This window comes from Ictalurus punctatus, chromosome 10 (genome assembly GCF_001660625.3).
Source record: "Ictalurus punctatus breed USDA103 chromosome 10, Coco_2.0, whole genome shotgun sequence".
Taxonomy (NCBI): Eukaryota; Metazoa; Chordata; class Actinopteri; order Siluriformes; family Ictaluridae; genus Ictalurus; species Ictalurus punctatus.
Genome location: NC_030425.2, coordinates 8,334,023 through 8,351,397, shown reverse-complemented (window position 1 = coordinate 8,351,397; position 17,375 = coordinate 8,334,023). Strand labels below are relative to the sequence as shown.

Below are 17,375 nucleotides of genomic sequence, written 5' to 3'. Positions count from 1 at the left end.
TAATATCCCACCAAGCAAATGTCTCAAGTTAACTCCTTGAGTATCATATAGTGTTGCCACAGTAAGGTGAAAGGAAAAATTGCAACATGGCTTGCAGGTGACCCATCATACATTTTAAGAAAGAAGATACAGGCCACATTTGGCCCTGGGGATGGACTTTTGGACACCCATGCTCTGTATTTACCACTAAGCACAGTGACATTTTAGCATCAGTGTAATGTCACATGCTTGAATTCCAGCTGCTCTGGCTTCAGACTCCAGATTATTGGGACTAGCTAGTGGTTCAAGCCCCAGCACTGCCAGGCTCTGGGTTACTGATCGGAAGGTCGGGTTCAAGCCTCAGCACTGCCAAGCTGCCACTTTTGGGCCCTTAACCCTCTCTGCTCCGGGGTGCTGTATCATGGCTGACCCTGTGTTGCCCAACTTCTTAACACACAAAGAAACGCATTTCACTGTGCTGTAACGTATATGTGACCAACAAAGACTCATTATCCAGAGCCAATCCCGGTAACACTGGTTGCAAGGTGTGGAAAATTTAGCCCTGACAGCACACCAGTCCATCACAAGGCTACATAGTGATATTTCTATGTTTTGTTTTGCATTCCTACTCACACTGCCCTCTTCTCTGGCCTCGAAGTGACTATTCAGGGCCCCTAGATGGAGGCAGCCTTCAAAAGGTGGTGAGAAGCCTCACAGAGACTGCATTGCACAGTGCGTAAAAATTTGTTGAACACCTTTGTTGGCAGTGGCAATGGAGATATTAATTTTAGTCTTATAATTTTCTGATCATTTTAGTTCTATATAATGTTCTCATTGTAATATAATGTTTTTGACAGTAAAATGATGGTTACATTATTTGTCTGTTATTTTGAAGCTTGCAAACTACTGAAAGGATCTTTTATTTAGTACACTAAGACCCCACCCACTGAGGAGCCACCAGGTTTATGATTGGTCAACAGCTTTTTGTGTTAAAGTGCAACGGTTTAGGGAAGATGATCAGTCACTCTGCATTCTAACCAGTTGTATGAGCATGGAGCATGGAGCTGCTTGTCATGCCAAATGTCGATCCTACAAGGTAAGTTATTAAGAAGTACTTCATGATTCTTGTAATTTACATATGCAAATGTCTGAGGAGTAGTTCTATTAAACTATGTAATTGACATTACAACTACAGTTTTATGTGAAGATACCATTGTAAGTATTTTTGTAAATATCTTTGTTTTACCAGTATTATGATGAACCACCGTTTTGGGTGAGTTGTATAGGAATTTTAAACCTCGAGCAGTAATGATGTCCCCCACAACAATATTTAGATTATTTATGCAGAACCTTGGACTTTTACCATACGAACACTGCCAGTGCCCCTAAAGAGAATGTCGCAATCCTCTGTTGCAGTTTAAATGTTCAACAACACACATTTGTCATTAAATCCTTTCTTGCATGATAGAACAGTCACCTTCCTCATTTTAAGAATAGTCGTGTCACAAAAGAAAAAAGTAGCATGTTCAGCAGGTTTATGCTTTGTGAAATGAGAACTTGCTGCTGTGCTGTCCACTTGAGGTGAAATGCGGGATAATCTGGGTTAGTTTGATACATACATCGTTGAATGCTTTTAGATACATTTGCTAAAATACTGTAGTTTGACTTTGATTTGAACCTCCAGTTATAGAATCATACGTAAAGTGTACCTTTTTTCTGCTCCCCATAACTGTATGTTCATGTGTCTGAACTTTGTGACAGTTGCAATTTTTCTTCAAGCCCCACATTAATTACATTTCTAACAGTTACTGGCTGTCTCTTTCAGTAACTCCATGTCCACGAGCTTTGACCAGACATTGGAAGAAAGCCTACGAGATGACCTGCGATATTACTTCATGAGTCCCTGTCAGAAATACAGAGCACGGCGACAGCTACCATGGAAGTTGACAGTACAGATTTTAAAAATAGCCATGATTACAACTCAGGTATTCAGATAATCTGTGTGATTTATTGGAATGGCTTAGACTTCTTAAATATGCGTCACCACTCATTCTGCAGTACCAGTGACGTAACGATGGATAAGTGGAAAATGTTTTTAGTATCATACAACAGTAAGAGTTGCCTCAGTTTGCTACTTGTTTACTAGACAGATACAGAACGCAGTTCTTGAGTGCCCCTAAAAAGATGCAGTAAGCTGGGTATCATCTGAGAAATTTTCCTCTAGACTAATGAGTGCTGCATGAAATCTGAGAATGAAGTATTATATCTGTTCTCTCTGTTCCTTTCGAAGCTTATTCTCTTCGGGCTTAACAACCAGCTCGTAGTGACCTACAAAGAAGAGAACTTGATGGCCTTCAAGACTTTGTTCCTGAAGAGCTACAGTGGTGTGGAAGAGGATGACTATAGTGTAGCTGCCTATACTAAACAGAGTGTCTTTGACCATCTATACTACATCATAGATCAGGTTTGTTTGTTTTTTTTCCCCTCACTCCCAGGTGACTCATTTTCAGCTTTTATTGCTTCTATTTCATTTGTGTGTTATCTGTTATACAAAACTTGGTTTTTGGACTTTCACTTTTTTGGTTCGTTGTCCATTCACACCCAATTGCTCTTCCCTATTAAACAGCAGCTACCAACTGCATAGTGAGATGGCTAACATTGTTTTAGTACACCTGGGTGACTAGGAACAGGAAATTCTTCAACCATGACTTCCTGTTTCACAGGGGTATAAATATGAGGTAACACATAGGCCAAATTCCCTTAGTCATTCATAACAATGGGTAAGACCAAGGAATATAGCTGTGATGTGTGGCAAAAGGTTGTTGAGCTTCACAAAATGGGAAGGGGCTATAAGAAAATAGCACAAGCATTGAAAATGCCCATTTCCACCATCAGGGCAATAATTAAGAAGTTCCAGTCAACTGGAAATGTTATGAATCAACCTGGAATTGGACGTGTGTCTATATTGTCTCAATGCACTGTGAAGAGGATGGTTCAAGTGGCCAAAAAATCTCCAAGGATCACAGCTGGAGAATTGCAGAAGTTAGTTGTGTCTTGGGGTCAGAAAGTCTCTAAAACTATAATCCGAAGTCACCTACATCACCACAAGTTGTTTGGGTTTCAAGAAAAAAGCCTCTACTCTCATCCAAAAGTTTAGTTTGCCAGACACTACTGGAACTTAAGATGGGATCGGGTTCTATGGGCAGATGAAACCAAAATAGAGCTTTTTGGCAATAAACACCAGAGGTGGTTTTGGAGCACACAGAGAGGTAGCCATATGGAAAAGTACCTCATGCCCACGGTTAAATATGGTGGTGACTCTTTAATGTTTTGGGGCTGTTTTTCTGCCAGAGGACCTGGACATTTTGTTGGGATACATGGCATCATGGACTCTATCAAATATCAACAGATATTAAATGAAAACCTGACTGCTTCTGCCAGAAAGCTTAAAATGGGCTGTGGTTGGATCTTCCAGCAGGACAATGATCCAAAACATACATCAAAATCAACACAAAAATGGTTTACTGACCACAAAATCAAGGCCCTGCCCTGGCCATCCCAGTCCCCTGACCTGAACCCCATAGAAAACCTGTGGGGTGAACTGAAGAGGAGAGTCCACTAGCATGGACCTCAACATTTGAAGGATCTGGAGAGATTCTGTATGGAGGAATGGTCTCAGATCTCTTTCCATGTATTCTCCAACCTCATCAGGCGTTATAGGAGAAGACTCAGAGCTGTTATCATGGCAAGGGGAGGTAGCACAAAATATTGACTTAAAGGGTGCCAATAATTGTCGCACACCTATATTTAAGTTTTTTTTTTGATAAACCTGTGTTGTTGTTGGTGTTTTTGGCAATTGTTTGATATCCATGAGAGTAGAGTATTGTTAAACCTTTTGATCTTTTCTTTAAAAAAATCACAAAAATAATGACAATTTTTCACAGCCTTCTTTGCTCATATGTACCTAGGGTGCCAGTATAAGTGGAGGGTGCTGTAACCCCTATTCTTATCTGTATTCACATGTTCTGCCCATATCTGTGTGAGTTCTCTGGTTTTCTCCCACCGGTAGGTGGATTGGCTATGATAAACTGCCCCTAAATGTGAATGGGTAGGTGAATATTTGTGTCTGTGGTGTCCTGCGATGAACTTCCCATCTAGGGTGTATTAGCACCGTATGCCCTTCTATGTTCCCTATAATAGGCCTTGAATCCACAGTGACCCTGACCTAAAGATCTTTAGATTTCAATTCTAAATGAACGCTGCATAACATACTTTATATTATTTTTGATTGAATATTTGATTACTTGAAAACCTAACATGAAATGCGTGGCAGAACATGTCACACATTTCAGTCCAAAGGTTTTTGTTTTGTGTTTTTTGTTTTTTTCCAGTAAGGCTCTCATCAGGATGGTTAGGAATATCTTTATTTCACCAAGTATGTCACACAAATGAGGAATTTGCCATGTTGTGTGCACACATGTATTACTGTATTATTAGATTAGATATTAAGAAGCAGTTGTGAAAGTAACCAAAAGATGTGACCAGAAGATGTGAAAATATATACTTGTAGAGTCTGAGGAAAGAGAAATTAAATAACTATTGTTACAGTATGTTACAGAATGATTTGAACATTGTATTTTTGTTCAGGGACGCATTGTGCAGAGGAGTTAGAGCTACGTGAGAGAGGAAATGAAAAAAGAAAAAGAAAAAAGGTTAATGAGTGCCAAAGATCTGGTTAAAAAGCTGTTGGTGTATCCTTTTGTGCTGTCTTTGATGGCCCTGAGTCTTCTTCAGAGGGAAATGGTTTAAAGAGGTGACATTCAGGGTGTGAAGGGTCAGCTATAACCTTGCCAGCAGACTTTGTGACCCTGGTGTTGACCTGGGTCACAAATGACCTGAAGGCGTTGGCAGACTACATATAATGATCCTGTCCACTGTCCTGATTATGCATCGGCTCGCTGTTGTGAGGTAGAGGATCCAAAGCAGGCAGTTATAGATGAAGATAGGATGGACTCGACTGCGGTGTAGAACTTAATCATCAGTGTATACGGCAGGTTGAATTTATTCAGCAGCCTCAGAAAGAACATTCTCTGTTGCGGTCTCCTGGCTATGGAGACCTTGTAACCCCTCCCATTTCAGGTCCCTGGATATGGTTTTCCTGAGGAACTTGAGGTGACTCCACAGTGGAAACCACAGAGCCATTAACTAAAAGTGTGTCTAAATAAAATGAATTAGTAAGAGAACAGAAAGTACATTCAGTTTGTGTTATCTGTCTTGCAGTACTCTCAGTTAGACCAGCTGTCTGTGGGCTCTGTCAGCTATGCCGAGGAGGATGGAAAGCTACTTCCTTTGGTCATCTGTAAAGAGTACTACAGACCGGGTAGCGGGAAGCATTCTGAAGAAACCTACAATATAGATGCCCAAACTGAGTCAGGTTATTGCCGTGTCACTGTGTATTTTCATTTTATTATACAGTCAGGTCCATAAGCATTTGGACAGGGACACAATTTTCATGATTTTGCCAGTCTTCACTACCACAATGGATTTGAAATGAAACAATCAAGATGTGATTGAAGTGTAGACTTTCAGCTTTAAAAATATTGCGTTAACTCTTTAGGAATTATAGACATTTTTTTTAGTCCCTCCATTTTCATAGGCTCAAAAGTAACTGGACGATTGACTGATACTCAGTTTCACGGCCAGGTGTGGCCTGTTTCCTCGTTATTTCATGACAGATTAAGGAGACAAAAGGTCTGGAGTTGATTCCAAGTGTTGAATTTGCATTCGGTAGCTGTTCATGGGAACTCTCAATATGCGGTCCAATGAGGTGTTGATGCATGTGAAGGAGGCCATCATTTGGCTGAAAAAAAAACAACAAATCTATCAGAGAGATAGCAGAAACTTTAGGAGTAGCCAAATCAACAATCTGGTACATTCTTAAAAAGAAGGAATGCATTGGTGAGCTCAGAAACACCAAAAGCCCTATAAGATCATGGAGGACAACTAAGTTGGATGAATGCAGAATTCTTTCCTTGTTGAAGAAAAAGAAATCATTCACAACATCTAGTCAAGTCAAGAACACTCTGGAGGAGGTACGCGTATCATTGTAACCTCAACATGCAAACCACTGGTAATGCTCAAGAAAAAAAGGCTGACCAGTTCTGATGCAAGATGAACTTTTACCAGAACGATGGGAAGAGAAGAGCATGGAGAAGGTAAAGGAAAGGCTCATGATCCAAAGCATACCACATCATTTGTCAAATCTGTGGAGGAAGTGTTATAGCATGGGCATGTATGACTGCCAGTGGAACCGGACCACTGGTGTTTATTGATGATGTGACTGCTGATAGAAGACACAGGATGAATTCTGAAGTGTATAGAGCGATGCTTTCTGCTCCGATTCAATCAAATGCTGCAAAACTGATAAGATGCTTTAAGGTACAGATGGATAATGACCCAAAACATACCGTGAAAGCAGCTCAAGGGCTCCTCAAAGCAAAAAAATTAAATGTTCTTAAATGTCTGATGACCTCAACCCAATTGAGCATGCTTTTCACTTACTGAAGACAAAACTGAAGGCAGAAAGACCCACAAACAAGCAGCAACTGAAGTCGGCTGCAGTAAAGGCCTGGCAAAGCATCTCTAGGGAGGACACTCACCATTTAGTGATGTCCATCTGTTCCAGACTTCAGGCAGTCATCGACTGCAAAGGATTCAAGTATTAAAAAGAATCTTAATTTTTATGATTGCTAGTTTGTATAATTACTTTTGAGCTTGTGAAAATGGAGGGAATCATGAAAATGGCTGTGATTTCTAAACGGTTAATGCAGTATTTTTGTATAAACCCCTTGAATTAAGTCTACACTTCAATCTTTATTGCTTCATTTCAAATCCGTGGTGGTGGTGTACAGAGGCCAAATTATGAAAATTTTGTCACTGTCCAAAAAAAAAATAAAAAAAAATTCCCTTTTGAGGAAAAGTTCAGTAGTAAAGTAAAGCAATGTTCATTTAAAAGAACCCCCTAGAAAAGTCTGGGTTTAAATGTATTTACATTTGAATTAATATACAATTATTTGTAAATTAAAGTTAATTTATTTAAAATTAAATTTGTATTAATATGGCATATCTATAAGATAACCCAGTCAGAATATATGATATATAATTTCATGTAGTGATACATTGCCATTTCTCTAACATTTAATACATACATTTCAGCTTGCTTAACTTTGGATCCCAGATCTGCTGCAACATGCACTACTAGAAATGCCTCTTTTTTTGAGATTGACTTTTGCAGGTGTGTACATCTAAATATTTTTCTGTCTTTATCATTACATCTTTAGCTGCTTAAACCACATGTATTTCTTGTCCAACAGACTTGTCACTATTGAAATCTCATTCCGGCTTAATGGAATCAACCTACAAACTGTCCTTTCACATGAGTTACCTGATTGTTACACTTTTGCTGTTTTGGTAAGATGATATTCAGCAAATGAGCAAAATATTGTTGTTAAATTAACGAGGCTTGGATGGTGCCTCGTTACATCAAACATTTGATTTTCCCAACAGGTTACATTTGACAATCGGTGCCATAGTGGAAAAGTGAAAATTACCCTTGGTATCGATGCTGTTAGCAGTGCATGCAAAAACTGGAAGATTTCAGGAACTGGTATGGGAAGAAATTTTACTGACACAATGTAAAGTATTGATTAATTAAATACTTGTATTCATTTGAAGGACCTATATATCGGTCTATACAGGATGAACAGTGAACATGAGCAGGCCATGTTTTAATAACTGATTAGTTCAGTAACACTGCTAAAATTATAATGACTGGAAGTATTATTATTATTTTTTTTTAAATGTACAAAATGTAATGAAATACAGATTCTTGTGAAATGTTTCTATTCAATTAGGTAGGAAACTGAAATATTTAGTTATTTATGGAAAGCATAAAATTTCAGTCTGTGGTTATCTTTTTCAGCTCAGAAGAACACTCACTATCTTCTCATTTTTGATGCTGCTGTTATCCTAGTGTGTCTGGTCTCTTCTGTGCTTTGCGTTCGCTCTATATTTCTTGCAATTAGATTACTTCAGGTAAACCCCTGTCCATGAAGAATAACTGTCGATTAACATGTCTAATTTTGATGTTTACTCCTTTTTAAAAATAACAACAACAACAAACAAGTTGGCTTTTGTATGGCTTTGTGTATCCTTGCATAAGTTGTGTATCTGTGCATGCCTTGTGCATTTTCTGAGATTGTTTTTTTTGAATATGTTTTCTGTTTGCAGAGATTTTCCAAGTTCTGTGTTCGGAAGTACAATAATAAAGTATGTGAGGATGACCAACGAGAGTTTTTAAATGGCTGGTACATCTTGGTAATTATCAGTGATGTTATGGCAATCATAGGGTCAATACTGAAGATGGAAATTCAGGCAAAGGTAATTATGAAATGCTGATTAATAAGGAATGAGGTGTGTAGGCTTACTTTGATCAGCATTGCTCTAGAGGAAAAATGAAACATGTTGGTTTACAAATTATGTTTGATGTAAGTTGATTGCTGATATATCAGATACAAAAAAAAAACCCAAACATTTTTATGTGTCCCTTTTTTTTGTGCATCACAGCTGTTAATATTTACAATAACGTTTGAATGTCTACAGTTATCATTTCATTAAACTCCCAAGAGCAGGTCCATACTTAGGCATTTCACTCTCATGACCATAAAGCTTTTTCTGTAAATTTAATTTGGACATGAACTGTTGTAAGATGAATAACTGAATAATTAGACGGTAAAGGGTTTCAATGGTTGCCATTGTTCCATGGCAGTTTACTTTAGCACCAAAATAAATGTGCCTGACTGCCAAGATAAGCAGTCTGTATCATTCATCTTCTTCTCCTCCTCACAGAGCCTGACAAACTATGATGTGTGTAGCATCTTTTTAGGAACATCCACACTCATGGTCTGGGTTGGGGTCATCAGATATTTAGGTTACTTCCAGAAGTATAATGTGAGTAAGCACTCATCTCTCATCACATGTACACTTGTCAGTTTAACATCCGGTGTCTCTTTTTTTTTTATTCCATTAATGAGACCCTGTCACCAACACTGTGTCTTATGTTTATTGATTTATTAGCATTAGCATGATATAGGACGACATACAGTATCTCACAAAAGTGAGTACACCCCTGACATTTTTGTAAATATTTGATGATATCTTTTCATGTGACAACACTGAAGAAATGACTCTTTGCTACAATGTAACGAAGTGAGTGTACAGCTTGTGTAACAGTGTAAATTTGCTGTCCCCTCAAAATAACTCAACACACGGCGATTAATGTCTAAACCGCTGGCAACAAAAGTCAGTACACCCCTAAGTGAAAATGTCAAATTGGGCTCAAAGTGTCAATATTTTGTGTGGCCACCATTATTTTCCAGCACTGCCTTAACCCTCTTGGGCATGGAGTTCACCAGAGCTTAATAATCAAATATTTACAAAAATGTGAGGGGTGTACTCACTTTTGTGAGATACTATATATGTACATATAACTTACAACATACACTGTAGTTAGTTATTAAGACTTATAATAAGTTCATGTCTGCCGGTGCAGGTTCTTATCCTTACTATGCAGGCAGCCCTACCCAAGGTTCTCCGCTTCTGCTGCTGTGCAGGAATGATTTATCTGGGCTACACTTTCTGTGGGTGGATCGTTTTAGGGCCCTACCATGAAAAGGTAAATTAGTACATAGTGTACGTAGTACATAATAGTGCTTCAAAAGTATAAAGAGCAGGAACTCCAAATGTTGGAATGTCCTTGGAGCTATAGAGAATGTTATGTGCAGTAGATCTGTACTGCATGCCTTAGTCTTATGACCATAAGATGGCAGCATTTATATGTTGATAGCAAAAAGCTTACTGTTGTCTAGTTTAAGCAATAGATGTGTGAAAATGACCTCTTGTTTTTTTTTTTCCTTCTTGTACATAATCTTTCAAGCAAGTAATCAGTCGTGTATTGTCCCGTATGTCTGCATGGATTTGTGATACTTGGGCCAGTTTGAGGGTCTGAGCCGCGTGGCCGAATGCCTCTTCTCCCTGGTGAACGGGGACGACATGTTCCCGACGTTTGCCGAATTCCCGCAAAAGAACATCATGGTGTGGCTGTTCAGCAGGGTCTACCTCTACTCTTTCATCTCCCTCTTCATCTACATGGTGCTCAGCCTTTTCATAGCTCTCATCACAGATGCTTATGAGAGTATCAAGGTACACCTCCTAATCACGACAGCATGCAGTGCAAAGAATGTTAGAGCAAAGTTGTGAATGCATTTTTAGAAGCTGAGGTGGCATCTTCTCCAAGTTTTTTTTTTTTTTTTTTTTTTTTTTTTAATATGAAGACTCTACTTTTTGTTCTGTTGTGTAACACCCCTTTCAACCCATGGCTACCCTCATATTAACAAACTTTTCCTTCTCTTTGTGGGTTAGCGCTACCAGAAAAACGGGTTTCCCATGACAGAGCTGCAGCTGTTCCTGAGTGTGAAGAAAGAGGTCCCAGAGGGGGAGGATGTAGAAAATGGAGAGGAAGGCAGCACCCATAGCGTCTCCTCCTTCACTATGCTGTGTGGCTGCAAAAGGTACACAGTCTCAGGCTTGTCCCCAGTGAGGTTAGGCCACAGTGGAATAAGAAATGAAATTAGTGGTGTGAGGGAGAGTTGGACACACCCAACTATGTGCTGATTACAGAGGCATGTAGAGCTAATCAGAAGGGGGAAAAAAAACTAGAGGAGACTTCTCCTTGACTGTGGGCTGCTCTTGTGATAAGCAAGCTCATGTTGTGACAAAGCATTTTCTCTGATAAGTGTTTTTCAGCCTTAGAATAAAAAATAGACAATGTTTTCTTTCAGTTGTTTGGTTCTAAATACTTGGATACACTTTAAATCTCATTTCACATGGTGGAAAGTTGTAATGTAATAAGTTCAGTAGTTCAACAGTTTTTATCTGATCGCTACATCACTACACATACACGACTTTTTTTTTTCTGAACATGGCTGTGACGTACACAGTCTGGGTTGAAATTTACCTTCTTTTCATGCAAAATCTACATTGTTAAAGTGAATGGACAAACCCTTTAAGCCTGTTTTTTTTTTATAAGCGTACATGAGGGGAACGGAAGAGTGCTCAGAGTTTATTAGCTGTGTTCTTGTCCAGTTGGCAGCCTTTATCTACAGGGAGTGACACAGAATTCCCAACCATAATTTGATGCTTTATATACACCACAGATAAAAGCCACTTATCCACTTATGCACTGAGTGACAAAACCCTGAGAAGATTTGAGAAAAGATGGCAAAGTGGTTTTTACATCTAATTTGGGTAGATATTTATCACTGGTCATTAGATTATTGCAAAATTGATGCTTTATGGCCATGTTAATCTCTGTGAGATCTTGTTTAGGTGGTGAGAGGATGCATGTTCCTTTTCCCATTTAACTGCTTTTTTTTTGGGCGGGGGTTCTCATTTGCGTCTTACTGGTAGTCTCCCAGCTATAGTAGTTTGATATTTCGATTATGATTATTCGATTTAGATGATCACATTATGTTCTTCTTTTGCCAGCAAAATACATTAGCTTAACTTTTAGGGATAGAAATGCTTTTTGGTATCCTGAAGTAATTTGACCTCTTTGGAAATAAAAGCAATCTGAGTATAATATCAGCTACTTGTACAATAAGCTACCATGAGTGACCTATTTAATTGCATTATAAAAAGTCATAATCAGTGATGTCTCAAATATATGTATGGGATCAGCCTTTTCAGATGCTTCTCTGTATAAATATGTGTCATTTTCAGTTAAGCTCCAGACAGACATTGTTGTTTTATTTTTTTCTTTAATTAACAGTTCTTAAATATGAAACAATGACTTGAAATGAAAATATGTCTGCATTATAGTGGTATCGTATTTATTTATTTGTTTGTTTGTTTATTTATTAATTTTAAAAACATATTCTGAATTCCCTGTGATGGGTTGTCCCCCGCCTTGTGCCCCGAGCTGCCTGGGATAAGCGATACAGACGATGGATGGATGGATGGATGGATGGATGGATATTCTGAATTTCTGAAACATTCTAAGAAGATTGACATTCTAGATTACTGGTTAAGTGGTTAGCACCTTCGCCTCACACCGCCAGGGTTGAGGGTTCGATTCTTGCCACGGCCCTGCGTGTACGGAGTTTGCATGTTCTCCCCGTGCTGTGGGGGTTTCCTCCCCAGTCCAAAGACGTGTATGGTAGGCTGATTGGCATGTCCGTAGTGTGTGAATGTGTATGTGATTGTGCCCTGCGATGGATTGGCACTCTGTCCAGGGTGTACCCCGCCTTGTGCCCCATGCTCCCTGGGATAGGCTCCAGGCTCCCCACGACCCAGTAGGATAAGTGATATAGAAGATGGATGGATGGAGCATTCTTATATTCTGAACATAACAATTCAGCATATAGTTGTACAATGGGATAGGTTTTAGAAATTTTAATAATAAAATGATAGAATGTGAATGTTTCTTATCCACTGTGATTATATTTATTGATAATTGATATTTTTGTACCAGTTACAGAGAGATGAGCTATCTGGATGCTTGGGCTTCCAGAAAGGACTACATTATATAAGAAATCCATTTAAATTCTTAGATTTGTGTGTTGTCTGTCTCTGCAGAGTTTCCAAAGACGATTGCACCGTTCTCATCAGCTGATAGAGAACAACCAAATGATCTCAGGCAAGGCTGACTTCAGTGGAAAAATCTGTGATTACAGACTCTTGTGCATTTCAAAATGCTTCCATTGTACTGTGTATAATGTATACCATCTACCCTATAGTTTACATGTAAATCCGGGATGGGAACATAACGCGCATTAGCCAAATGAAGAAGACGATCAGTAACATCCATGAAGAGGACTAGAATATAATTAAGGCTCAGGAGTAAAAAAGATTTACCGGGAAATTCATGTTACGAAGAAGCGCAACGTTACCCCTGCCGTATGTTACAAATGCAGGAAAGGGGACTATTTTCTGTTTGCTCATTAACAGAAGTAAACTGCTAAATCTATTTCAAGGAAATAGCTCCAATGCAATGCATGAACTATTACCCAGAGGTTAGATATTGTTAAGAAACTTCAGCAAATGGATTGTATTCAGCAAGTTTAATGATTGTACCTTGAAGAAGCTTATAAACTCTGGCAAAAATGAGAGTCTGGATGTTTAATATGATGTAACCCTCCCTCTTTTATTCATCTCTTTATATCAAAGGAAACATAATTGATGTGTGCCCCTCTTCTTGTCACTTAACTAACTCAATATAAAGAAAGGTGAGAAATCAAAAGCTATAATACACTCTTATAAAAGAGGATGTTTCCTGAGGATGTTTCACTGGTGTACAGTATCACTCCACTCATCTGTGTTCGCCACATAATATTTCACTTCCTAATTTGAAACCGTTACTACAGTTGTGCTGGTGACATCATCAGAGGACGAAGCGAACGATACTTTTCAGGAACATACTGCAACTTCTGACTTCAAATATGAAAGCTCATCAGATGAAGCAAATTTCACTTGGAGCACCTTTAACGGGAACGTACAAATCGATGTGAGCTAGATAAAGACCTAGCCGATGTGCTATAAAGTGAGTGTGGCTTCTTCGAAATCTATTTCCTCTAAAGGAGCAAAAATACACAGAACATTTGGCCATATCGTGTTCAAAATGTCACTTACTTGATTTCTTGTTTGTAGAACTGTGGTATTAAAGCAATATCACACAACCAATCGTGCAGCTATACTGAATATCGACATGAAGACCTACAGCACCATATTCACTATAACCACACTCTTGCTTGTGCGAAATTGCTTAAATAAATAGCATGAAGTTTCTTGATTATGTTTGTATATTTTATCATGCATCATATATATTTTACTTATATATGCCATTCATTCATTCATTCATGGTCAGGGTTTCTGTGGATCTGAAGCCTATAGCGGGAACACCGGATGCAACAGAGGAATACATCCTGCACGTACATTCATACCTAGAGGCACTTAGAGGAAACTGGAGAACCTGAAGGAAACCCCACATAGATAAGGGGTGAACAGTGAACATCGAAACTCCACACAGACAGTAACCTGAGTACAGGATTGACCCGGGGCCCATGGAGGTGTAACGTGGCAACACTAACCGCTGGAACACTATGTAGGCCCTTACTCAGACATTTGTGATTAGAGATTATACAAATTGGCAAATTATACTGTAGGGCAGCATATTTAAAAAAAATAAAAAAAAATAATGCTATTTTAATTATATATTCCTCTTATACCACAGATATTTGGTATAAGATTACTATTTTTCATTTATTAATGACACATCTTGCTTTTTTAACTGTACAAGGTTATATTTAATGTTATGGAAAGTCCAAGAGATTCAAGTCTTCAGGACAGAGGAGTTTGCGCTTTCCGGTTTCTAAGTAATATGACAAGCAACTTGTTTTGTCTCATTAACATTGAGAGCTGAAACAGAGAGGCTGGTAAGGGAAAGGCTATACATAACTGCTATAAGATAAGTCTATGTGGAGTGTTTTTGGGCTGAGTTTAATGTTATTGTTTTTTTTTTTGTTTTTTTTTTTTAAATACGGATTTGACAACGCTAGCTCATCCACCCAAGGACCAAAGACTTGATATAATTTTCCAATTTCAGCATCTTTGTGAAAGCCACAGTATGTTAAGGATCTCTCTGTCCTGAAAGAAGATAAAACATTAGTTGTGAAATGTCCTTAGCAATCATTATGTCCATATTTTTAACATCCAGTGAGAATTTGCTACCGTCGGCACCATTTATACAGATTGTATCAGCTTCAAGGTCCCTTCCAAATTCCCCCACACAGCAAGAATGCAAACGTTGAAAGGAGCTGCATTTTATTTTGACTGGGTTGTAGTGTGGGGATGAGAGAGTGCAATTATAAATATAAGGATTGTTATTACTTTTTAAATATGCCGTTTATTGCATTTATAAAATGTGTGTTTTGAAATCGACGTATATCTTGCATTATGCGTACACACACAGAGACAGGAAATGCAGTCACTAATACGTACCGTTTGAATTTTTCTAATTAGCATTCCAAGTCTGGAATTTGCTGCCATATTTCATAGGACCTTAATCTTATCACAAACGCACAAATGAACAGTGCAGCATGTTTGAGAATCATATCACGACTGTGTGAATGAATGATGTAGGCAAACCAATCTATTCAGGACTTTTTGGCAAAAACATTTTCACTTCATTATATACTAAAAACCAGGTGCTTTTTCAGAGGAAGTTTTCACTTCCTATTCAAAACTGCATTTATAAGTGAAAGTTGTATATTCTTGCAGGCAAATAAAGCAAATCAAGAAGGCCTTTATATTCAGCGCCAGAATTATTGGCACCCTATTAAGCATAAGATGGGTTAAAAAAAAAAAGATGTTAGGAACAAATGTCTTTGTGAAAAAATAATGGAAGTGTGACTTTAATTGAAGGTTGATTAAAGTGATTTAATTGGAATCTGCTGTATTACAAAATGATTCCATTTTACTGTGTACACCATAGTTTACATGTGTATCAGGGATGGGAATACAACTCACATTAGCCAAAGGAAGAAGATGATCAGTAATATCCATCCATACAGAGGGCTACAATATAATTAAGACTCATGAGTAAAAAGGTTTGCTGGATCGGATATCAAGTAAATATGAAGAAAATATGAAATTCATCTTAATAACAGCCACAGTATTATCCCTACCATATGTTACAATTACAGGAAAGGCAATATTTTAATGTTCGTTAAGGGAAATGCATTAAGGCTGCAAAATATGTGGTGAGAGTATGGATCTGGAGCCATAGAGGAAAAAGTGTTTACAAACAGTGTACTAAAATGACCTATTCACATGTCCTTGAAAAACAGCCTTTTCACTTCTTCAATTACCAAAAAATAAAAACCCAGGTGTTTATCCTGTGGACAGTTGCACTTCTTTCTTTCTTTCTTTTTTTTTTTTAATAAAAAAAAAAAAATGTCAAGAAGGCCTAGTTACCTCCAAAGATGGGTAAAAATGTGGTTGATTCCTTTAATTGAAGGTTGATCTAATTGATTTTATTCATATACCCAGAAGTCCAATTTGACATGTTTTTGGGAGGTGGGGACAAACCAGAGGAAACCCACATGGACACAAAAGCTCAGGATTGAAGTGAGAATCCTAAGAGGAGGCAACACTACCCACTGCACCACTGTGAAACCCAGATTAGAGAATACACTAATAAGGTGAGACAAAAGTGTGTTGATTTTCATAAATAAGACAATGGCTACTTTTAAGGCAATGACCTAGAACTGTAATTGAGAGCTTAGAAATGACTGTAGTGAGCCCACCTGGGAGAGAAGTGTATTTTGCTCCCATACACAGCAGGCTGATTAGAGAGGCAGGATCACTGCTGGAGATTTGCAGAAGATGGTTGCATTTTCGGCTCACTCAGTATCCAGATATACAATTAGATGCCATCAAGGTTCCATGGTGAGAAGAGATAAACAATTTTTTGGGGTTTTTTTTTTCTTCCAGCAAACACAAGAACAGAATCTGATTTTCACTGTTAAGTGTGGTGGAGGCTCTGTGATGATGTGGAGCTGTTTTCATCCAAAGGCCGCAAGAAGTCCATTGGTAGTCAAGTACTAGGAGATTTTAAATAAGAATCTGTCTGCCTCTGCTAAGACGCTACAACCTGTTTGTGATTGGATGATTTTAAAAGATTCAGACAAATCCAAACACAAATAGTTCATTGACCACAGAATCAAGCAAGGCAAGCTTCTCCCAGTCTGTTAAAATACTAATTACCTCTTATAAGTGAACAACAATTTTAAAAAGTGTTGTTATTTGACAGATTTACGCCAGTGTTATCTTTATTGGCTTCTGTCTCTCATGAGGCAGCACGCTTACTCCTCGTCCATGTGGTCAAAGATGGGAACTGCAATGAGCGCTAATGGAGGTCCTTTGGGGCATGAACACTCTGCACCATGCTGGATTTTCAGTGCCAGATTGAGCTAAATCTAAAAGAATTTCCATGGTCCCTAAGAACCAATAATTGTAATTAAATCTAGCGAATCTTCACAGAAAAAAGAAAATGTAAGTGCAGACAGTGTGTCTATGATGCACAGCACCATTTCTATTGTAAGATTTATTTAAATGATTAGGAAAACGTTGTTATGGAATAATTTCGGTACATCAGAAATGCATGGGGAAACAAGTATTTCACACACTGAGTAAGGCTGTGAAAAGAAAACGACTCCCCTTTCCAATGCAATATGTTTTGGGCTTAATTTCTGGTTTTTTATGCTATTGAATTTTCCCAG

General features: G+C 38.3%; 1 protein-coding gene across 4 annotated transcripts; it reads left to right on the top strand.

Annotated features, from left to right (window-relative positions):
- Positions 1 to 915: 915 nt before the first annotated feature.
- Positions 916 to 14,307, top strand: mcoln2 (mucolipin TRP cation channel 2). 4 transcript variants are annotated; one of them, XM_053683427.1, is made up of 15 exons: positions 916 to 1,075; positions 1,805 to 1,964; positions 2,270 to 2,443; positions 5,260 to 5,413; positions 7,195 to 7,273; positions 7,353 to 7,449; positions 7,546 to 7,645; positions 7,961 to 8,073; positions 8,269 to 8,418; positions 8,887 to 8,988; positions 9,590 to 9,712; positions 10,033 to 10,239; positions 10,459 to 10,607; positions 12,673 to 12,733; positions 13,961 to 14,307. In XM_053683427.1, the coding sequence occupies exons 1-14, from the start codon at positions 1,038 to 1,040 to the stop codon at positions 12,707 to 12,709; spliced, it is 1,683 nt and encodes a 560-aa protein (XP_053539402.1). In that variant the 5' UTR covers positions 916 to 1,037; the 3' UTR covers positions 12,710 to 12,733; positions 13,961 to 14,307. The 4 variants fall into 4 exon arrangements, with proteins under 4 accessions (XP_053539402.1, XP_053539401.1, XP_017333717.1 ...); XM_053683426.1 differs by lacking the exon at positions 13,961 to 14,307 and adding an exon at positions 12,834 to 13,203; XM_017478228.3 differs by lacking the exon at positions 13,961 to 14,307 and having other exon boundaries at positions 12,673 to 13,203.
- Positions 14,308 to 17,375: the final 3,068 nt, after the last annotated feature.

Coding starts and splice junctions, on each gene's coding strand:
- mcoln2 (XM_053683427.1), top strand. CDS start 1,038: ATGGAGCTGCTTGTCATGCCAAATGTCGATCCTACAAG. Junction 1,076..1,804: donor CCAAATGTCGATCCTACAAG/GTAAGTTATTAA, acceptor TGTCTCTTTCAG/TAACTCCATGTCCACGAGCT. Junction 1,965..2,269: donor TAGCCATGATTACAACTCAG/GTATTCAGATAA, acceptor TTCCTTTCGAAG/CTTATTCTCTTCGGGCTTAA.